The sequence below is a fragment of the Pinus tabuliformis genome, chromosome 1_1 (genome assembly GCF_031772625.1).
Source record: "Pinus tabuliformis cultivar Carrire ecotype Pingquan chromosome 1_1, CPIR1, whole genome shotgun sequence".
Classification (NCBI taxonomy): domain Eukaryota; kingdom Viridiplantae; phylum Streptophyta; class Pinopsida; order Pinales; family Pinaceae; genus Pinus; species Pinus tabuliformis.
The window spans coordinates 547,039,750-547,064,227 of NC_142297.1; the positions used below are offsets into that span (position 1 = coordinate 547,039,750).

Here is a 24,478-nt window from a genome sequence, read left to right on the forward strand (position 1 = left end):
ATCTGTTTTTTATGGTCACCTTATTTAATTCCATGTAATCAATGAATAATTTGAGTGTGGCGTCTTTTTTCTTTAAAATAATATCGGTGCTTCCCATGGATTTTGGAGAAAACCATTGATCCTTTCAATTGATCAAATAAATCATCAATCTATGGCAAGGGGTATCTTTTTTTATGGTTACCTTATTTAATTCCCTATAATCAATGCATAATCTGAATGTAGCATATTTTTTCTTTAAAAATAATATCAGTGCTCCCCATGGAGACACACTTGGAATTATATAGCCCTTATCAATCGTCTCCTTTAATTGCAATTTCTATTCTACCACCTCAAGAGTACTCATCGCCTACATCCCGGTAGGTTTCTTTTTACCTTGTAGTATTCTCCTTTCCCAATCTCGTTTAGGTATTCAATAGTCTTCTCATAACAATCTACTTTTTTCGAAATGTATACAAGCAATCCATACCTGGTAGCATATCATATGCACCCAAGGGAAGGAGATTAAGATTTGATATGGTTTCCCTGCCATTGAGTTCAAATGCACATGCTTTTACCCACTGGCTTACTCTTCTTTTTTCCCGTGAGGCTACCTAGACTAGCCATACTTTTGCATGGGTTTCTTTCGCTAGTTGGCAGTGATCTACAAGTTCAAGGCTAATATAATTGTAGTTGGATCCAGGGTCAATTAGAATAGAGACAATTTGATTACAAATTTTAGCTTCCATTTCGATGATGGACTCCTGATGGTCAGTCTATCTGTTATCCACGACAGCATATATCCTGGGTATGCTTTGGGCTACGTCTCCTACAGCTCAAGCTTCTTGTATGTTGTATATTTGTGGTCTGGAATCCTTCCGTTGCCGGCGATCTACCTTTTGGTGATTTCCTCCACACATCCAACATTGCAATGGTTTCTTATCATCCAGGCTATTTTGTCATCCCATACGTTGATGTCCATACCCTTTCTCGGTTTGAATTTTGGTTGAGGTCGGCCTCTACTCACTGAGGTTGCACCTTCCTTTTTACCTATAATTCACATTGTCTTTCCTTTCTTATGTCATATTTCTTTACTCTTCCTGTTACCTTCTAGCCTATGTCTGGTTTCCGTTTCAAGATGATATTTAACTACCCTTCAAAGGACATCCATCTACTTTATCATTATTATTTGTTTTCAGGGCATAATATATCATAAACAGAATGCTAGATATACTGCGTAAATTTGGAATCTATAATTGAGATAAGAGTATTAATTACTTACACCGAACTTGTAATTGTGACAAGGATGAGGATATATTTATCTTTCACACGGCATCTGCAATCAAGGTAAACATGTATATTGATTAACTGATCTACTTCCAAACACCTATTCCAAACAGAGGACATGCAAAAAGAGTCAGCGATTAATATCACTGGAAAGACGAATGGTCCATAGTCACTTCAGGTCTCCACACACTGATATAGTTCAGGTCTCTGTCACTTTTTTCAAGGGAATGCTATACTGTCCAATCACCAAACCTGATGAGCCCAACAAATTCAATCTCTGCTTAACCAAATCTTTTTTCACATATTTAGTCAACAATTGTACCTCTGTTATATGCTCCCTGTCAAATTTGCTGCAAGTCAAATTTGTAAGAAGTGCAATTTTACAAGACTATGGGGCTAAAATTTAAATATCCTTTTCTCTTTTCCTTCACACTGCCGTAAAAAAAACAGTGTTTACAATTTTGTTGAGTCTTTTTTGAAACAAATCATATAGTGGACATTTCACCCATCATCAAAAACTAATAAAAAAAAAAACAAAAACAAAAAAAAAACAATAAAATATAATGCAAAATAACCCTTTTCTCTTTTCCTTCAGACCGCAGTAAAAAAAACATTGTACTTACAATTTTGCTGAGTGTTTTTTTAAACAAATCATATAATTTTTAGAGTGGACATTTCACCCATCATAAAAACCAAAAAAAACAATAAAATATGAAGCAAGTTAATGCAAAATAACCCATTCAACTTACTTCCTACCATATTGCTTTTCTTGTCCTAATAATAATAGATGGAGCGTCTACTCAAACCATTGGACATTTTAAATTTTGAGGCAGTTTATTTCCCTAAAAACAGTCTCTGATGCACTTGCCATACAATGTTGCTTTTCAGCATCTGACACTATGGGCAGACTGTTCAACCATACAATTAAAAATTGCAACATTACAAGAATTTAAAGGCATACAATGTTGCTTTTCAGCATCTGACACTATGGGCAGACTGTTCAACCATACAATTAAAAATTGCAACATTACGAGAATTTAAAGGCAATGACTATGGGTTAAAATTGCCGTAAAAAAACATTGTGCTTGCAATTTGGTTCACACTTGGTTTTTCAAAAATCATCAGCATCAGCTAGTCATACGGTTGAGTGTTTTTCTTCAAATAAACCATGTCATTTTTAGAATGGGCATTCCATCCATCATAAAGAACCAAAAAACAATAAACATTAAAATAAATAACCAAAAAACAAAGCAAGTTAATATTAGAAGTGGACCATTGAAGCAAGAAAACCCATTCAATGATCCACTCATTGTATTCTCATTCTTCCATTCAACTTCATACCATATTGCTTTTCTTGTCCTAATAATAGATGGAGCGTTTAAGTCAAACCATGGGACATTTTAAATTTTGACACAGTTTAATTCACTAAAAACACTCTGGACCATTCTTACATTTGCAATTTTCATTTAGTCAATAATTTTTTATCCATGTGTAAACTTTACCATAAAAAATTAAATATGATTAAAAATCTGAATCATGGTTTAAAAATCTACAGCCTCATTGTAACAATTGAAAAGACACCAGTAAAGAGAAGCGCACAGCAACACCAAAGAACATTTTGAAGGCAGAAACACCTAAAATAGTTTGAACACACGGCTTTTATTTCATTCAGATACTCTTAAGGAACGCATAAAACACGTACCATTAACAGAGCCCTGTCTCTCTAATGGAATATCTAACAAAACAGAGTACCAAGCCAAACATCTAAATCGAATAAAAGAGTCAGAGTACGAAGCCAAGCATCTAAAACCAATAAAAGACGACCTATTTACGGGCAAACGCTTTAACGTTAATTGAAATACATTCCAACAATCTCAAAGGCCACCACGCAGACGCAGGACAAGGTGCAGGGTGGATTCCTTCTGAATGTTATAATCGGCGAGGGTTCGGCCATCCTCGAGCTGCTTTCCGGCAAAAATGAGCCTCTGCTGATCAGGAGGAATACCTTCCTTGTCTTGAATTTTAGCCTTCACGTTATCAATCGTATCAGAGCTCTCAACCTCAAGTGTGATGGTCTTGCCTGTCAACGTCTTCACAAATATCTGCATACCACCACGGAGGCGAAGAACAAGATGCAGTGTAGATTCCTTTTGAATGTTGTAGTCGGCTAGAGTCCTCCCATCTTCAAGTTGCTTCCCAGCAAAGATCAATCTCTGCTGATCAGGAGGAATCCCCTCTTTGTCCTGGATCTTGGCCTTCACATTATCAATAGTGTCTGAGCTCTCAACTTCAAGAGTGATTGTCTTTCCGGTCAGGGTTTTGACAAAGATTTGCATCCCTCCTCTAAGACGGAGAACAAGGTGAAGAGTCGATTCTTTCTGGATGTTGTAATCGGCGAGGGTTCGGCCATCCTCGAGCTGCTTTCCGGCAAAAATGAGCCTTTGCTGATCAGGAGGAATACCTTCCTTGTCTTGAATTTTAGCCTTCACGTTATCAATCGTATCAGAGCTCTCAACCTCAAGTGTGATGGTCTTGCCTGTCAACGTCTTCACAAATATCTGCATACCACCATGGAGGCGAAGGACAAGATGCAGTGTAGATTCCTTTTGAATGTTGTAGTCGGCTAGAGTCCTCCCATCTTCAAGTTGCTTCCCAGCAAAGATCAATCTCTGCTGATCAGGAGGAATCCCCTCTTTGTCCTGGATCTTGGCCTTCACATTATCAATAGTGTCTGAGCTCTCAACTTCAAGAGTGATTGTCTTTCCGGTCAGGGTTTTGACAAAGATTTGCATCCCTCCTCTAAGACGGAGAACAAGGTGAAGAGTCGATTCTTTCTGGATGTTGTAATCGGCAAGAGTGCGACCGTCCTCCAGTTGTTTTCCGGCAAATATCAGCCTCTGCTGGTCGGGTGGAATCCCTTCCTTGTCTTGAATTTTAGCTTTGACATTGTCAATTGTGTCAGAGCTTTCGACTTCCAGAGTAATGGTCTTGCCAGTGAGGGTTTTGACAAAGATCTGCATTCCCCCTCTGAGACGGAGAACAAGGTGAAGAGTAGATTCCTTCTGAATGTTATAATCTGCGAGGGTTCGGCCATCCTCAAGTTGTTTGCCAGCAAAAATGAGCCTCTGCTGATCGGGAGGAATTCCCTCCTTGTCCTGAATCTTTGCCTTAACATTGTCAATAGTATCTGAGCTCTCCACCTCAAGAGTTATGGTCTTTCCGGTCAATGTCTTCACGAATATCTGCATCTAGAAATCTAAAATTAATGAACAAGGACAGCTGCACAATAAAAGCTAACAATTACAAACTCGGCTTAACCCCAAATCCTCGCAATAAAATACAAATGAAACCCTAAGTTACAGATAAACATGGCATCAAACAGAGAAACAGCACACGTTCCTGAAATAAAAAATGGAGCAAAGGAACGGACTCAAAACTGCACAAATCTCTCATCCGCCAACCAACAGTCGATCCGCAAAGGGATTAAAGTTTTACGAAGTTTATCAAAATATCACATGTAAAAAATGCTCGGTTCTGAAACACTTAAAAAGGAAGAATTTCGAAGGCAACTGCAAAAAACCGAAATCATAAAAAAAACGACAGGCAAGCCGATAGGATTGATCGCAGCTAACGATAAAATACCTGAAACAAATTTGTTGAGAAAACGCTTCACGCAGACGTTGCAAAAAATTCCTCGACACTGAATTGAAATCACTATGTGGATACAGAGAGGGCAGATGGTTATTTATAGGCGTCCAACCGACTACCCTTCCAAATCCAACCAATTACAACGCGAGAGAGAGGAATCGAGAGATGTATGGAAAGACGCGTTGCCGGGTCAAAGGCATCCAATCACGCGGAAAACGAACGGCCGGCAAAATTTGACGGTTTCAATCACTTCATTGCAAAGAAAGAAAGAAAAAATTTATTTTAACGTGGCTAAAGATAGTTTATGGGACAGATTGCTTTTTTATCTGGTTGACGTATTCTGTTTTTTTTGTGAAGCTTCACACTAAATGCTCCCATCTTCTTCACAAATAAATTACCGACATAAAATGATGTGCAAAATTCTCCTTGTCAAATTCCATTCCTATTTTTATTTCTATTTTTATTTGTGATATTAAATTTTTTTTTTTTCTAAAATATTATATTTAAAAGTAACTATTTAATATGGTAATTGCTCTCTATATATTAATTTATTTGTCAAATTTAATTTCATTTTTATTCGTTAAATATTTTATTGAAAAAATAATTAATCAATATAGTGATTGCATTTCTTTATATTAATTTAATTTCCAAATTCTATTCCTAATTTTCTTTGTCAAATATTATATAAAAATTTATTAATTAATGAATATGGTAATTGCATTAAAACAAAAGTTTATTGTACAATTATCTCTTTCTTGGAAGTAGTTGAAATATATATTTGCGTAGTATACTTTTATTAAGTCTAGCCTCGGGTAGTATAGTTTTATTGATTTCTTTTTCATTCTTTTATATTAATTTATTTGTTAAATTTTAATTATATTATAAAATGATTTATTTAAAAAATAAAATTTTATATTAAAAATATTAATAAATATAGAATTGGATTGACTTTATTGTTTCGTTGTTAAAATAATATATTTTAATGGTAGAGTTTTATTAATTTTGATTGTGAGGGGATATTTTTTTCGAAAGGATTTAAATATGAATTTAGGCTTTTGTGATCTATATTAAGTTTATAGAGAAGAGTTTTATATGAAAATCACATCGTAATTTATTTGTACCAACAAGTGTGGTTCGTCAGGACAAGTTGAAGAACCAGATCATGGCTACAGGTTAAATAGAGAGAGCAGATCATTCAATGATTATATTTGACTAGGAAACCGCTATATTGGGCCGAATAACTGGACTGGAGCAAAAGATAGGGACAGGGAAAAATAATTAGTTAATATATATATATATATATATATATATATATATATATATATATATATATTGTTACAAATTCGGCTGCTATATTAATGGCTGAAAAAAGAGGAGTCAGTTCTCCTGGAGTACAATATACTTCTGGTGATTTGGACCAAAGGAGTTACAAAATGAGATCTCTCCTTGATCCTTGTTCTGCTAGTTTTACCTCTAAAGCTTCCAGAGCTGCTATAGACTCTTACATAGTGAAATAACCAAAATTTACATTTGCATAACATCTTTAATCTATTTCTATGTGGCTGATCTGCCTTGCTGTAGACTCCTCCGGATTTGGGTCCGGTTCTATCTGCTTCGCACTGGAGGAACTAGTTGCTGCCTTGTTCTTTTTGTCCATCATATACTGCAGTATTGCTATGGATTCCTCAGCATGGCTACACTGATTCGACAAATTTATAAATTGCTCGTGAAGAGAGGCTACCCTATGCAGAAAGAGATCTATCTTTGCTCTGTATTTGTCATTGATGGTGCGATATCGATCCTCCATTCTGGTCTCCAAGTTCCTGACCTGATTCTCTAAGATGCGCTGTTGCGCCCTTACTTCCTCTAGTTCAGCTTGCAGGTCCGCACAATGTAGACAATCCTCGGAGCGAGCCATGCTTGCTTCAGGTTTGTTGTTATCCAAAATCCCTGCAACAAAAAAGGAAACAGAACACAGAAGAACACGAGCTTGCTTGAAGGCGCAGATGGTCAAACGAGAGCAAGGAGGAGTTGTCCAGAGGTTCTGACTAACGCAGGTGGGGTAGGAATAGTTTCTAAGGGATGAGCAACAGATCGTTAAGGGAGACAAGGCAGAGCGGACCTCAGAGACCAGTCGCTCGCAGAGGCAACAAGGAACAGAGTAATGAAAATAGCGATAAGAGGGACAATAAATAGGAGGAGAATGCATAGAGCGAAGGTGGGAAGGGAGCATGCTATCTGCAGAAAGGACTGGAGAAAATCCTACTCGACTCGAGGATCGGATCTGAGAAGACATTTACCGGCTGGGATGTTGAGACTTTCAATGCCCTTGAGTGTTTTACGAACTTCATATCTATTCCAAATCTTTATACCATAAGCTGGTCTGCTGACGGTCGAAATCTCATGATTCATCTCAGTGATTCTGTCAGTGATGCGGTGCTTGATGCTAAGGGGATGTGACTGAGTCATGGCAAGGGTTGGAAGGACTCGCTGGAGTTATAGCTCAGGATACCGATGGGTCTTTCACATGCTTTGTTGGCACGCTCATCAGCTTTCTTATTCAGTTTACGGAGAATATGATAATATTTAATATCTTCCATTGCTTGATGTAGGATCTGGTTGCGTCTGTTGATTTGTTGAAGGAGAGTATTTGGTGTGTTCTGCTGATGCACCATAAGGCGAATGACGACTGAGGAGTCCCCAAATACCTTCGCCTTTTTTATTCCTAGCTTGCTTAACTGGATTAGGCCCTGGAACAGAGCTAATGCTTCAGCTCTGTTGTTAGAGTTCTTCCCGAGACCCCATTCATAATGGAGAATACATTCTCCATTGGCATTACAAATCAGCCCTCCTGCTCCGGCTAGACCCGGGTTTGACTTGGATGCCCCGTCGAAGAATAAGTGGAAGATGTTACAGTTGCATATCCAGTTAGAAAATTCTTCTTCTTTTAATCTCAGTTTCCATGCACTGACTTCTCCTTTTGTCTGAACCTCCCTCCTGCGGGCTTCCTGAGCGTTGGGATTGTTCTCCAAGATGTAACTGATTAAGTTTCGCTCCTCTATGCTATAGTTTGCTGCATCAATCTTGCCGGTGGTATTACTTGAGATTGTTTCCAGAGCGAGTGTTTTAGCTTTGTGGCAGATTTTACGAATGCTTGAGCCTTTATCCTGGAAGACTTTATGGTTTCGAGCAAGCCAGATGCGCCAGAGTAGAGTGTGTGGGAGGGTGTTCCATACTCTCTTCACCAAACTACTTCTTTTTTCTTTCCAGGGGCAATCTTTTCTCCATTTAAATATTGTCTCTGCTATAGTGCGTTGGGGTTCCCAATTTGTATTTCCTATTGAGGCCATTTTCTCCCAACAGCCAATGGCAACTGGACATTCTATGAATAAATGGTGCATCGTTTCCTCTTATTTGCAACAGTTCGGACATCTAGATGGACCAATAATGCCTCTTCTTCTTAGATTTTCAGCTGTTAGTATTTTACCTTTCAGTAAGAGCCAGATGAAGAATTTTATTTTTGGAGGAGCCTCTGTTCGCCATACTATTTTCCAGTGATTCCACAGGCTTATTTGATAGATGTTATTGCAGAGGTATTGATGACCGGCTTTAACTATATAATTTGTTCCAGTTGAATCCCATCGAAAACCATCCATTTCACCTTCTTGGATGGGAGCCTTACTGTGAAGGAGCATCTTCAGAGAGTTGAAGCTAGGTTCTAAGGCATTGGGAAGCTCAAGAAAATTCCAGCCAACCCAAACATGGGAGAGGGAGTCCCATCTTGAGATTTGAGACAAATGGTATAATCCTTTATTGTTGAGCCAATTTATAACAGGAATGGCCTCTACATTCATGACCAGAGGTTACTGCCCCAAAATTTTGTTTGTTCCAAACTTAATGCTGGTTCCCCCGCCAGGGACTCTCGAGATGTTTTGATGCATAAATGGAAGTGCCTTCTTGCAAAGTTTCCAGATTTTTGTTGATTCTCTTTTAGGAATGTTGGTGTCTAAGAGTTGTTGTTTTGGAAAACTCAAGTATTTTACCTCCAGTACCTTTTTCCACCACATTGTAGGCCCTGTGATCAGTCTCCATATAATTTTTGCGCCAAAGGCCAGGTTTAGGAGCTTTGGTGATCTGATACCAAGCCCGCCTCTGTCTTGGGATTGGATTACATGCTTCCAACTAACTAATTTGAACTTGTTCTTATCAGTTTTCCCCCTTGCCACAGGAAATTCCTGAGAGCAACTTCCATTTTATGCTAAAAAATAGCCGGAGCTTGATATAAAGAAAAGCGATAGATGGGAAGAGAAGCGATACCTGATTTAAGGAGAATAAGCCTGCCTGCAGGATTAAGCCACATTGTACCCCATTGCTGCACTTTCCTCTTAATCTTGTCAAGGATTCCATTCCAGGTTTCGACCTTCAAAGGCCCCAGGCTCACAGGCATACCTAAATAGGAGAAGTGGGTCCATTCTAGGTTGCATGTGACTCCGAATATGCTTGCAATTCTATGTATAGCATGATTTGCAGTGTTCCATCCATAGATGCAGCTTTTGAGCTGATTGACCTTGCCTCCGGAATATTCCATGAATTGGTCCAGGAGTTTCTTGAATCGCCTTGCTATTGTGGTAGATGCCCCCCTCAATTAGCAAGGTGTCATCAACAAACTGAGAATGGTTAATGTTTTTTGCTCCATTCCCGAATTTGACACTAGTTATGAGCCCCACTCTACGATTGTAATCTAAAGCTTGACTGAAGGATTCAGCCATGAGGATGAACAGATAAGGGGATAGGGGGCAGCCCTGTCTTAGCCCCCGAGAGGATTGGAAAGCTTCACAGGGCCTCCCGTTGATCAGAGGGGATATCTAGGGCCCAGATATGCAGGCTGCATTCATGTTGATGAAGGATGGCTCGAAGCCCATTCTAATTAAGACAACAAAAAGGAAGGAATGCCTTACTCTGTCAAAAGCATTTGCTAGATCCAGTTTTAAGACAAATCCTTTTTCTTTCCTAGATAAGCTTGAGTGAATGGCTTCTTGGACAAGAAGGATGGAGTCGGTGATATGCCTGTTGGGAAGGAAACCTCCTTGATTTTCAGAAATCAAGGAGGGAAGAAGAGGTTTGAGCTTGGTTGCTAAGATTTTGGATATAATTTTATAGGACGATTTACATAAAGAAATGGGTCGGAATCTTGAAAAGGAGGAGGGGCGGTTTTCCTTGGGTATGAGGTCAAGATAAGTGGAGTTAGTGAATCCTCCTAACTTTCGTTTTTCAGTACCCACCGGATCATTTTTATCAGGTCCTTTTTTATCATTGTCCAATACTCCCTAAAGAAGCATATGGGAAATCCATCCGGTCCTGGAGCCTTGTCAGGATGCAAGCTCCAAATTGCTGCCTTGACCTCCTCTTCCTCTATTTCTTTGCTGAGCTTTTTGTTCATCTCTTGAGTAAACCCTTTGGGCAGATGCTGGAGCAAATCGGAATAATCTTCTTCCTCTTTATTTTCAGTTAGTAGGTCCATGTAATGTTTAGTGGCAGCTTTCTTTATAGTTTCCTGAGTGTTGTACCGATTTCCTTCACTATCCATGATTATGCTTCTAGTATTCCTGAGCTTTCTAACAGTAGCTTGTTTGTGGAAGTATGTTGTATTTTTGTCTCCTGCTTGAAGCCAAAGTTGCCTAGATTTTAGGCGTCATTTTATCTCTTCCTCCCTGTTAATTTGGCTTAGCTGTACAATTAGTTAATTAATATATTAATGATGGAATTAACAAACTAATTTGAAACAATTTTATTTTCTCTTAATTCTTCAATAACTTCAATTTATTTTCCAAATACATATCCAATATAATTGGATTCCTTAAAAAAAAATAGTCAAATATTTATCTAACTTACTAGGTTATTTGTTTAATAAACTTTTATTAATTTTTCTTATTATTTCATATAATAATAATAATATAAGTTTTTATTATATTGAATGGAATTCATTTTATAGAAACTAATTATCCCGTTATACCTTTAAAAATATAGATAAATTAAATTAATAAGGGAATTAACAAAATAACTCACTTTAATTTATTTTCCAAATGGGTTAGTCAAATATTTATCTAACTAATTAGGTTATCCACTTAATAAACATTTATTAATTTTTCTTATTATTTCATATAATAGTAATGATATAGGTTTTTATATAGTTTTAAATAATAAAAAAGGTCTATTAATTAGTTATTGATTTATACAAACGGTTACATTTAATAAAAAAATGGAAATAAATATAACAAAAATAACTTGTTAACTAATTATTTTTCCCTGTCCCTATCTCTTGGTCCAGTCCAGTTACCTGGTCCAATATAGTCGTTTCCTGGTCAAATATAGTTGTTGAATGATCTGCTCTCTCTATTTAACATGTAGCCATGATCTGGTTCTTCAACTTGTCTTGACGATGAACCACACTTGTTGGTTCGAAATGTGTCAACAAATGAATTACGATGTGATTTTCACCAAAAACTCTTCTCTAAAAAAAAGATTTAAACCTATTTTAAAAAGGTAATTTAAAATATATATTATCTTTAAATGTAATAACTAATTGTTATTTATGCAATACAACAAATATCATAAAATGTTAAGGTTTTTAATAGCCTACCAATGTCTTCAAATCTTGGCCTTGGTGTTCAAACATGTTAGAAGAACTAGAAATGATGTAGTTGACCTCTTGGCTACCATGGGTGTCTAGAGACCCTTGAACTAGTAACCTTTGGATGGGACACTCTCCTAGAAACCCCCTTGAAAAGTGTTTGTCAGTAATTAGTCCAGAAGGACCCCACATCCTTGGATGAGGTGACGAGTATGGCAAAGGGGAGGAGGGGAGCGGGGTGGAGATATTATCATTGCACCTGGTGAACATGTTGGGGGATATGGCATCCACCCCCAAGTGAAGATTAAAGGCAGAGGATTCATTCCCAAAAATGTTTGTGTGAAATTATGGCAATGGATGTGATGTGTAGTTTGAAACAAGGGGCCGATGTATTGGGACAGTGCATTCTTGTGGCGCTAGTAGATGAAGTTAAGGTTGTTGCCATGCGAAATCAATGGCCGGAGAAGGGAGGCAAGCACATTGTTGGAATTAAGCAATTTGCTTGGTTATGATGGAGGAAAAATCTGGGGGGAAAGTTGAGTCACCTGGAGAAAAGGCACGAGGAGGCTTAACCAGGGTGGTCAAAGCATGATTTTCATGGTGTTAGCTATGATTTTACAATCTTGTGCTTCCCTGATTACCAATACAGTTTTCTTGCTAAAAAGTGAGGATAGTGTGATTGGTGGGAGAGGAATTGAACCTGGCCGAGTTGTTTTGGCAAGTGGACAAACTTTGAACAATAACTTATGGTCAACGAGCAATTATTATAATAAGAAAGGCATATCTAAGTGCAGGATTTAAAACGAGGAAGAGAGGAAAGCTAGAAACTGTATCAGAGGCTTGGCCACATTAGACTCTGCACTCATGAGGCAAGGTTACACCCTCCTTTCATCTTACATTTCTGTTATGATTTGTATTGGGAAGATTTTGGTATTTTGGGAATTGTTTGGGTTAAGCCCACTCATAGTTTTACTTGTGGGTGTGGGTGGAAGCCCAATCTAGTGGTGTGTAGATTTTGGGTTGTTTGGCCCCTGGTTTGTTTAGAAACTTGGTGTTATTATGTATGGTTTGAGGCATATGTTGTCATATCCCTATCTTTTTTCATTCACCAAGGAATAGTAGTGTTTGGAGAGGAAATATCCTGAGGAAGATAGGGGGCCCTCATATTTTCATTAGTCATATTGTGTGCCTATGGGTTATTAGCTTCAAATTATGGCTTCATATTGACCTTCTCTACCACCCTGATTTAGGTTAATAAAATTTCATGGTTGACAGTTGCTTTCAATTGGTTTCGAAATGAGAGGGGGATGGGGTTGGATGTTAAGGAGGTGGTTTGCTCCCTAGAAAAACTATCATGGAGATATGCATACAAACTTGGTTACAAGGAAACATTAGCGGCTTGACACATGGGGTTCATTATGGTTGGTCGCATAATTTGAGGGAAATTCTATAGAGAGAGAAGGACAGTGCGACTTTTGTTGGGTCATCGATTGTCAATTATTATGTAACAACCTCGAGTTAAATTTCCATGTAAATAAATAATCTATGGAAATTATAAAAGAAAAAATAAAACCAAGGTCATGGGACACTTATTCCAAGTTGAATGAGGGGAAAAACATTACATTGGGATCCACTTGTGGTTAATTATTTATTGGTCATGGAAATTGGCAATGGCAAGAGGCAAAATATAATAAATGACAAATTAATTATTACGGGCTAGCAAGGGCATGTGGAAAAGTGCAAAAGAAATAAAAGAAAATGAAATAAATTCCACTTCATCAAGTGGAGAAAAGGAAGAGACAAGAAAAGGAGAAAAATAGTAAAACAATATGCATGCGAGGGAAAATGAAGAAAAATGGAAAAAGAAAAAGAAAAGAAATGGGAGAAAAAATATTCTAGCATTCTCATTTGGGGGAAATCAAGGAGGAAAAGGAACACACAAGAAACATACAAGCAAGGAGCATAAGAGTTATTTGAGTCACAACCAAAAAGAAGGATTGAACAACAACTAGCAACGGGCAGGAAAAAAAAAAAAAAAAAGCCACCACCAAGAGGTTTTTTGTAGGTAACAACATGCATGTTTAATTTATCTTGTTGAGCGTTGAATGCGTGGTTCATGCATTTTTTTGTGGGTCATTTTTGTTGTCATTGGCATGGGATTTTCCTGGATTGGCAATCATGTATAACCTTTCCTTATGTCATTTCTTGGATAGCCATGAGGTAGTGGGTTCCCTGTTTTGGTTGAGCTTTGGATGTCGGTAGAATTTGGATCCTGGTTGAGGTGTTCTCAGGAAAATTCCCAAGGGTTGAGGGTGCAAATGGGTTTCTCCTGGAACTCTTGATAGGTGGGTGGAGATAGGAAAATTCCTTTGGGTATGGTGAAGAAATTATGAGGCATCCTAGCTTGTATTGATTTTGGTGATTTTTGGACTTGGCATTAGATGAAATCACTGTGACTTGAGGGTGGAGGTGGTTTCCTCTAGATTCCCTGTTTGATTGTGTTTTGGTTTATCCCATGTGATCCCAAATTTAGGCTTTGAATATGGCATGGGGGTGATTGGGCCGGAAGAAAGATTTGGTTCAACCCAATCTATGGTTGGGTGGTACATGGAAGTCCCTAACTTGGTTGGCACTATGCATATGTTATTATGTGTTATTCTTTAATGAGATCAATGAGAATAAATTTTGGTTTAATGTGTGTATTATGTGACTAGTTTTTCATGGTTCCATTATTGTTTAAGTGCATGTTACATGAAGTGCTCTTGTTATTGATCTTGTTCATGGTTTTGACAGGTTAATGGATATTTTATATGGATGCATGAGCTAAGTTGTGTTTTATTGCAACTAGTATGAGAGGGAATCAAGCTTTCTTAATGAATTTATGATAAAACTAATGAAACCATTGAACAAACTATGCATACATGACTTACAAGTACCATGTTCACAATATTGGTTCACAATATTTTAGGAATTATGATTTGAGGGAGATGATCTTCCTTGAATGCATCTTTAAACATACCATGTTGGAATTTCTACCATAACTTATTTTTTTTAGGTTCCAGAAGTTGAAAAATTTCCTACATTGAGGGGAAATGTCATTGATAACATGGGAAAAATTTCAGATAATGGGTCACTATATTTTATGAGATATGAGAAGAGGAAGTCGAGCCTTCAAAATACTCCTAAAATCGTGCCTCAAATAGGTCATGTCGGAATTTATATTATAAATTTTCTTATGGGTGGTCTTAGGAGCTGATAATTCTTCCATAGTGAGGGGAAATCCCACAAATATTGTGGTAAACTTTTCAGATGTTGTGTCACTATATTTTAGGATATATGACCAATGGAAGTCGATCTTCCTAAATGCTCCTAGAATTGTGCACCAAATAGGATTGTGTTGGTATTGTTGTTATAACTTTTCATATATGAGGTTCCAGAAGTTGAAACTTGAACCATAGTGAGGGAAACTTCCACTGATCATCTGGTTCATTTTCCATAATCTGTACTATTACAATTTAGGAGATAGGCACAAAATCATTCTCTATATTATTTTGAATGCAAAGTGTTTGATGAAATGCTTAAATGGTTCAATGGTTCATTGCATACAATGAAATTCCCTAATGAGTATGTGGTTTTGTGGATGGATAGCATTGTTAATATTGTTGTAGTTGATCTATGCCTATATGCATGCAAGGAATTTGAAAATTTGCATGCAAAGAAATGGAAAAGTGGCATGATTATGTGGCATGCTTTTAGTTAGTATGTTACAAGCAGAATAAGTGCAATGTTTATGATTTAATCTCATACAAAATGTTTGACAAAAGGTATACAAGAGAAATGCTACTCAATTATTTATATACAAAAATATTTGAAGAAAGATTTACATGCATAGTTCTTTACAAAATGTATGAGAAATGAAAATCAAGGTTTTGCTAGTTAGACCCCATTTTTGTAATTGCATCTCGAAAGTTGGGTCATGTATAGTAACTCTCAACTCATGTTTACAACATTGGACCTCGAGGTAAAGACAAATTGTTATGGATATATACTTGCACATGTCTATGTGTTTATCATGCATACATGTCAGTTATTTTATTTGTTAGTGTTGATTATGTCGTTACGGTTTTGTGATATTATTTTGATTCATGTATGCACTGATGTGCTCCTAATATTATTATGTATTGTGCTAATCTAGATTGACCTGTGCAAATCCAATAGCATCACAATAAGTAATTTGAGGTAACGCTTTTGATTATGTGCAACGCCCTCCTCCAACATTTACCCAAGTTAACTGGTTTGTTGGGGTAAACATGTGACGAGAGGCTACTATGATGTGATTCAACTCCACATGTACACTTAAGGAAGTGGAACCGACAAAACAAAACCATTTTGACCTTCCACACATGCTACAGAACCTTCAAGAGCCAACCAACCCTTCCAGGTGACCAACCCCTAAGACAAATAGACATTTCACTGATCAGGACCCTTAGTCACTCCCATTACAAGGAGGCCTTCCAGTCACTCCCATGGCAAGGCATGTCAGCGACTGTGGACTTTTTCAGCCAATTCTGAGCCAACGACCCCAGATTTTGTGCCACCTTTTCAGGGTTAGGGCTCAGGCCACTACCCAGAACTTCATGAAACTTTCAGAAATGGTAAATAACAATGGAATAAGTCTACTAATGCAATCATTGGTACAATTACTTGACCTAGCCATGACAGGAATTTCATCAAACATGTCACAAATATGAAATGTATAGGTCATAAAAATGAATCTGAGCATAGGGGTCTCATACTTATATGAGATTCATAAGGAAGCATTAATGTCTTATCACAATAGCTACATTATCATATTTTAGGTCATATATTCATTGTTCATTTATGTGTTAATCAAAACATGATGTGAGCCATACATCAAGACTATCATAAAACATCCTCTTAACCAGCATATATTCAACAAAAATAACAAAGATATAACAACCATAAAAACTAGATATGAACAAGTATATTTACCCATCAAATACAAGAGGGAAGGAGCTCTTACACATGAAAAATGAAACTAGGTTTGGGACTTCCACGTACCACCTGACCATAGATTGGCTTAACCAAATCTTTCTCTCAACTAATCACCCTTGTGCCATATTCCAAGCATTAATGTGGGATCTCATGAAACAAATCAAATGAAAGAAAACAAAGGCTTTCAAAGGCCAAACCACCTCAACCCTAAACCAATGATTCCACCCCATGGTCGAACATCACTAACCATCGTCAGATTTGTCTCTACCCAAGTTGTCCAGGGCTCCAAAGCATTTGTTCCAACCAGGGCTTCCAGGACTAGTAACTCAACCCACAACTGTCGTCAGGCTTCCAAAGTGTTTGTCCAACCAAGGCTTCCATAACTAGTAACTCAACCCACCAAGGGCTTCTAAAGAATTTTTCTAACCAAGGCTTCCAGGACTAGTAACTCAACCCAAGATGTTACAGGGCTTTTAGAGTGTTTGTCCAACCAAGGCTTCAAGGAACTAGTAACTCAACCCACAACCATAAGGAACATGAGAACTTACCAGAAAACAAAATGAAATACACCCACAACAGCATGGCTATCCAGGAAATGAAAACTCTAGGAAAATGCATCGTTAATCCATGCAATCCTCCATGTCGATGACATATCATAACCAAGAAACCACATGCATGCCAAAACTAGGAAGGAAATCATACATGAAACTAGGTATCTGCAAGAAAAACTCGTAGTTGTTGATCTTGATATCCTCTTGCGCTTTCCTTCTCTTCCTTTTCCTTCTTTCTCCAAATCCTAAGTATGCCACACTCCTCCAAGAGTGCTCCAAGAAAACACTAAGTATCCGAGAGTATGAGAGAGAGAGAGAGAGAGAGAGAGAGAGAGTAGAAAATGAGAGCTCCAAAACTGAACTGATAAAAAAAACTAACACTAACAAAAGCTATGAACTAATCCTCATAAGCCTTTTTATTAATGAGGCCTCTATTTTCTTCATTTTCCATTATTTTCCTTCATTTCCCTCCTCACATACAATTTTTGGCCTTTCACCTCCCTTTTCTTATTTTCATAAATAAAATGCCAATTAATGCCTCATGCCTTTCCAAGGCCTTTACCACTACCTTTTCCAATTTCCATAGCCATTAGTTAATCACAAGTGATTCCCATCACTATTTTTTTACCCAACGTTTAGCTTGGAATACATGTCCCGTGACCTTGATTATTATTTTTGCCTTTATTAACTTTACTACATTGAATTTTTACCAGGGCTGTTACATTATGCCTTTTATTTGATTTATCTAACAATGATATGTTGCAAGAAAATAGAAGGCTAAGAGATGAAGAGCGGGGTGGTTGAGTACAGTTCATATGATTCTGCACATAGGCCAAAGGTGAAATCAGTTAAGCAGCAAGGAGAGGGAGACTCTCCTGATCTGGTAGATACATTAAGAAGTTTGAGGGCAGAGATCATAAGTTGTAAAGTTGATAATGAGAAATTGATTGAATCCAAGGAAAGGCTTCCAAAAGCTCAAGAAAATCAAGTTGAGGTTAATGTGGTTATTCTTAAAAGCCTTTCATATTTACAAAAGCATGGACAGTTTGGAACTAATCATGGAGATAGGTAGGAAGAAAAGATTAATGGGGCAGATGGAAGTCGGTCTCAGAAAAGGTACAGGATGTACTATGATGATACAATAAAAAGTGGAAAACTCTTAGATACACCTGAGAAGAGGGCTAGTACACATGGATTTTATTCTAGATATACTTCTAGGAGGCATCATCACCATCATCACTAGCATCATTATAGGAGGAGTGAGAAGGATAATTTTCTAGATGAATTCAAGAAATCCAAGTCTGCCACTTTTGATGGTGAGATGACCAAATCAGAAGATTCAAAAGCATGTTTGCTTGGAATGAGAAAAATTGTAGACTTAATGATTACTTAGAGAATATGAAAGCCAAGATAACTACTTCCAGTCTCAAAGGAAAATAAAATATATGGTGGGAAGATGTCAAGCATGTCAGGGGCATCAAGGAAGAAAAGTTGACTTGGGATGAATTTGAAAGACACTTTAGGAAGAAGTACCCGTCTGAGAGGTATTATGATGGAAATTCCAAGGAATTCTATGAGCTCAAGATGGTTTCCATGTCAGAAGAAGAATACACAACCACATTTCTAGAGCTATTGATATATGTGCCCTATCTCAAGGATGAGAAAGCAAATATCCAAAGGTTAAGTAGTGGATTTCCATTATCATTCAGAGACCAGATTGAGTTTGATGAGCCTTATTCATTGGAAGAAGCCATCAGGAATTTGAAGCATTGTTATGAGAAATCAAAGCACAAGCCTGAGTTTAAGTGTGATTGGAAATGTAGTTAGAAGCCTAAAGGAAAATGGCCCAAGAAGCGAGGAAGATCTCAAAATGCAGGTGAGGAGGAAAATATGGGGCCTCATAATAAGTTCAATGTAGCTGATAAAGGACGGGGGTCTTAGCCTTTGGAGTAGAAAAATAAAGGTAGTGGCAGAAATCGTAGGAGAGATTGTCCATCGCATTAGGGTGTTAGGCCTCAAATTTACAGTGCTCAGGAGGTGTAGACAGTTGGGGATGTAGCTCAGAGCATTCCCAAGATCGATGCAATATGACTACCATGTAGATTTCTAACTAAATTCCCTATAGAAACCCAACAAGGATTGCAAAAGTTCATGACAGAATAACGTAGTCGAAATTATGAGGGGGAATTTCTCAACTTAGCTCTTGCCAGTATATAATTTTATTTAATGTTTTGATAAGTTTCCATGAGTTGATGAATAACAACATATGCATGATGAAATGTCATAAATGAATTAGCTTAGAGATGCATATCCATCAGATGCATATTAAATAATGATATACTAGATGCATGAAGGTATGCTAGGTGCATACAATAATAGATATGCATGCATAAAGACTCTCATTATTTTGTCATAATATGATTTGAATGACTAAGAGTGGTTAATGATGAGCAGGTAACCATGAGTAGGTTGAAAACTTAATTGGGAAAGCAATGAGATTATTGTATGTAGCATTGAGGAACCAAGGCTATGGAAAATAAGGTGTTGCTAAAAGAATGGCACAAGTAACATCCACGTTTGTTGATATGCATATTGTGACAAAGTTGTGAGTACATTAATGCGAATTTTGTTACCTATAAGTGGCCTTCTCCATGCATGTGTTCTAAGAACTTTTGATTATGACTCATGTACTTATACACCCTTAAAGGGTTGTTTGAATGTTTGATTAAGTGCATGATATGAGTATGTGCATATGAGACTGCATGAAGGAATGTTCTTGTTTTAAGACAATTGTATTAACACAATATGTGTTGAGATAACTGATAGGCACATGAGTATAAGTGGGTGCTAGTTGTAGCACTGTGGCTAATGACCATGAGTTGAAGGCATACTATGTCATGGTTGGTAAAAGGATGATTTTAAATTTGATGATGCTAGTCTTGGTAAAATAATAATTTTAATTTGTTGATGCTACTCTTCGTAAAAGGAAGATTTTTGTAACACCCTCCTCCCACATTTACCCAAGTTAACCGGTCCATCGGGGTAAACATGTGATGAGAGGATACTATGATGTGATTCAACTCCCTAGTGGAAATAACAAAACAAAACCATTATGACCTTCCACACATGCTACAAAACCTTCAGGAGCCAACCAACCTTCCAGGTGACCAACCCCTGAGACAACTTCACATTTCACTAATATGGACCCTCAACTGCTCCCATGAAAAGCCATGCATGTGATTGAATCCTTCCAGTCGCTCCCACAACAAGGCATGCCAATGACTATGGACTTCTTCAGCCAGTTCTGAGCCAATGACCCCAGATTATGTGCCACCTTTTTAGGGGGAAGGCTAAGGCCAATGCCTAGAACTTCATGAAACTTTCAGAGATTGATAAATAATAATGGAATAAGACTACTAATGCAATCATTGGTACATGTACTTTATTTGAATCCTACTAGCCATGACAGGAATTTCGTCAAACATGTCACAAATATGAAATCTACAGGTCATAACTATGCATCTGAGCATAGGGGTCTCATACTTATCTGAGATTCATAAGGAAGCATTGATGCTTTATCAAAATAGTTGCATTATCATTTATCAGGTAATATATTTATTGTTCATTTGTGTGCTAATAAAAAATTATGAGAGCCATACATCAAGATTGTCATAAAACATCCTCTTAACAAGCATATATTCAATATAAATAACAATGATATAACAACCATAAAAACCACATATGAAAAAATATATTTACCCATAAAATACAAGAGGAAAGGATCTGTTCTTAACATATGCAAAATGCAACTAGGTCTAGGACTTCCATGTACCACCCGACCATAGATTGGTTGAACCAAATCTTTCTTTCAACCAATCACCCTCATGCCATATTCCAAGCATGAATGTGGGATCTCATGAAACAAAACAAACAAAAGAAAACCAGGGCTTTCGAAGGCCAAACCACCTCAACCCTAAACTAGTGATTCCACCTTACGGTCGAACGCCACTAACCATCACCAGATTGGTCTCTACCCAAGATTACCAAGGCTCCAAAGAATTTGTTCCAAACAAGGCTTCTAGGACTAATAACTCAACCCACATCTGTCATCGGGCTTCCAGAGCATTTTTCCAACCAAAGCTTCCAGGACTAGTAACTCAACTCACCAAGGGCTTCCAGAGCATTTTTCCAACCAAGGCTTCCAGGACTAGTAACTCAACCCAAGTTGTTACAGGGCTTCCAGAGCGTTTGTCCAACCAAGGCTTCTAAGAACTATTAACTCAACCCACAACCATAAGGAACATGAGAACCAACCAAAAAACAAAAGGAAATACACCCACAACACCATGGCTATCCATGAAATAGCAAGGCTAGGAAAAGCCACCATCAATCTAGGCAATCCTCCATGTCAATGACAGATCATAACCAAGAAACCACATGCATGCAAATACTAGCAAGGAAATCATACATGCAACTTGGTACCTGCAAGAAAAACCTGGTTTAGTTTTCGATCCCAATGTCCTCTTGTGATTTCCTTCTCTTCCTTTTCCTTCTTGCTCTAAATCCCAAGTATGCCACACTCCTCCAAGAGAGCTCCAAGAAAACTCTAAGCGTCCAAGAGTATGAGAGAGAGAAAGAGAATAGAAAATGAAAGCTCCAAAAATGAACTGGAAAAAAATCTAACACAGACAAAAGCTATGAATTGATCCTCAGGATCCTTTTTATTAATGAGGCCTCTATTTTCTTCATTTTCCATTATTTTCCTTCATTTTCCTCCTCACATGCAACTTGTGACCTTTCACCTCCCTTTTCTCCTAATTTCCATTATTTTCATAAATAAAATGTCAATTAATGTCTCATGCCTTTCCAAAGACTTTTCCAATTTCCATAACCATTAACTAATTACAAGTGATCCCCATCACTATGTTTTTTCCCAATATTCATCTTGGAATACATGCCCCATGACCTTGGTTATTATTTTTTCCTTTATTAATTTTACTACACAGATTTTTGACCAGGGTTGTTATAGAACCCTCCCCCTTGGGGGAACACCATCCTTGGTGTTCAATTAAACCTACAACCAGCAAGACTGCTAAAAAGGAAAACATACTTCCCATGGAGCTTTGTAACTTAGATCGTTGCAATATTTACAATGAGCATCCTACTGAGAATCAAACCAACATTGGAAACATAACCACATGACAACCATAATGACACGACACCCATACCACTTATTAGAGCTTTTTAACACAACTCATGGCAGTATTTACATCCATATACAGATATACGTATAGAAAACATCACACCCAAACATATGCCAAAAACATTTGCTCAACTAGTGAATAGAGAAGGACACATAGCCCACATATGATCCATCATCTCCTATGTGGCTTCATTGAGCCCAAAGTGTTTCCATTGCACTTTAACCTGCTCGATTTCTCGGTTTCAGAGCATGAGCATCTTTCTTTGCAAAATGCACTGAGGTTCCGGCTGGAATTCTCCTTCTGGTTCCACCTGCAATACAGATTAGTCAATCACATGATCAACATCTTTAACATATGTCTTAAGCAATGATACATGGAAAACATCATGGACTTTCTCTATCGGAGGCAGTGCAAGTCGATAGGCTACTGGTCCAATCCTCTCAATAATCTTGAAAGGTCCACAATATCGAGGTGCCAACTTAGCACATGATCCAATCCTCAAGGAGCTCTTCTTGGGCTTGATGTGCAAGTACACATGTTCCCCAAACTGAAACTTCTTAAACAACATGTTCTGATCTGCATAACTCTTTTGTCTATCCTGTGTTTCCTTCATATTCTTCTTGATTACCTGCATTTCTTGTTCCATCTCTTCCAACATGTCCAGTCCAATCAACAACTTGTTCACCAGATCATTCAAACTAATGGGAGTATTACAACTCCACCCATACAATGCCTCAAACAGACTCCTCCTCAAATATTCATGGTACCCATTGTTGTAAGCGAACTCAACCAGTGGAAGATATTCTTCCCACTTCCGTTGCTGACGCATCACATACATCCTCAAAATATCATCCAATATTTTATTGACCCTGTCTGTCTATCCATCTGTCTGCGAATGATAAGTTGTGTTGAAGGCCAAATTTGTACCCAAACTTATAAATAACTCTTTCCATAATCTAAAAGTGAACTTGGCATCCCTGTCTGACACAATGTTCTTCGGAACACCATGCAGCCTCACTACATCTCTGATGAAGACCTGTGCTACATCATTAGTTGAATATGTAGACTTTATTGGAATGAAGTGCACTACCTTTGTCAACATTTCACCAAAATCATGATGGAATCATGTTGTCTATATGTCCTTAACAAACCTATAGTGAATTCCATTGAAATGACCTCCCATTTCCACTCTGGAATCAAAATCGGTTGTAGTAGACCACCTAGATTCTTACACTCTGCTTTTACCTGTTGATAATCCAAGCACTTAGCCACAAACTCTGCCACTTATTTCTTCAAGTTCAACCAATAGTAGAACTTCTTCACCACTGTCAATGTCTTCTGATATCCTGGGTGACCTGAATATAGCTTAGCATGAAATTCCATCAAGATAAGCTTCTTGAGATCACTGCCAACTGACACATATATTATGTCCCTAAATATGACCAAGCCATCTGTTGTGAGATGATAGTCCACATCCTGATCACCTGTACCATGTTGTAACTTGTGTATAAGCTCCATATACCTGTCATCCTATTGTCTTGCCTACAAGATCCCATCCTGTAAATATGTCCCATAAAAACTCATAGTTGCTATGTGATTTACTTGCATCTATCTGCTAAGAATCTACAATCCTATTCTCTTTACCTTTAATGTACTTGATCACAAAGTCAAATTCATTGATCGTGGCCAACCATCCAGCTTGCCTGGCATTCAGATTTGGTTGGTCAAATAAATACTGAAATCCACTGTGATCACTCATTAATACAAATCTCCTACAAAGAGGATAGTGCCTCCACATCTTCAATGCATGAATGATCACTACCAACTCAAGATCATGTGTTGGATAATTTTGCTCAGCTCATTCAATGTCCTTGATTCATAGCATACTACATGTCCTTCCTGCATAAGGAATCGACCAATACCTCTCTTACAAGCATCTGTACATACCACAAGCTCTTTGTCTAGATCTGCAATCCTTCAAACTGGAAAATTTGTCAACAACTACTTCAACTACTCAAAATTGGTTGCACATTCCTCTCTTCATTCAAATTTCTTACCTTTCCTTTGCAACAATGTAGTAGGATAAGCAATCTGTGAGAAGTTCCTGATGAACCTCTTTTAATAACCTGCTAAACCCATGAATGAGCTTACCTTATACACATTTC

General features: G+C 37.7%; 1 protein-coding gene across 1 annotated transcript; it reads right to left on the reverse strand.

Moving 5' to 3' along the window:
* Positions 1-2,903: 2,903 nt before the first annotated feature.
* LOC149214274 (polyubiquitin-like) lies at positions 2,904-5,056 on the reverse strand. The gene is made up of 2 exons (XM_089392243.1): positions 4,906-5,056; positions 2,904-4,542 (listed from the first exon to the last, which is right to left on the reverse strand). Exon 2 carries the CDS (start codon positions 4,509-4,511, stop codon positions 3,138-3,140), a length of 1,374 nt encoding a protein of 457 aa, XP_089248369.1. The 5' UTR covers positions 4,512-4,542; positions 4,906-5,056; the 3' UTR covers positions 2,904-3,137.
* Positions 5,057-24,478: the final 19,422 nt, after the last annotated feature.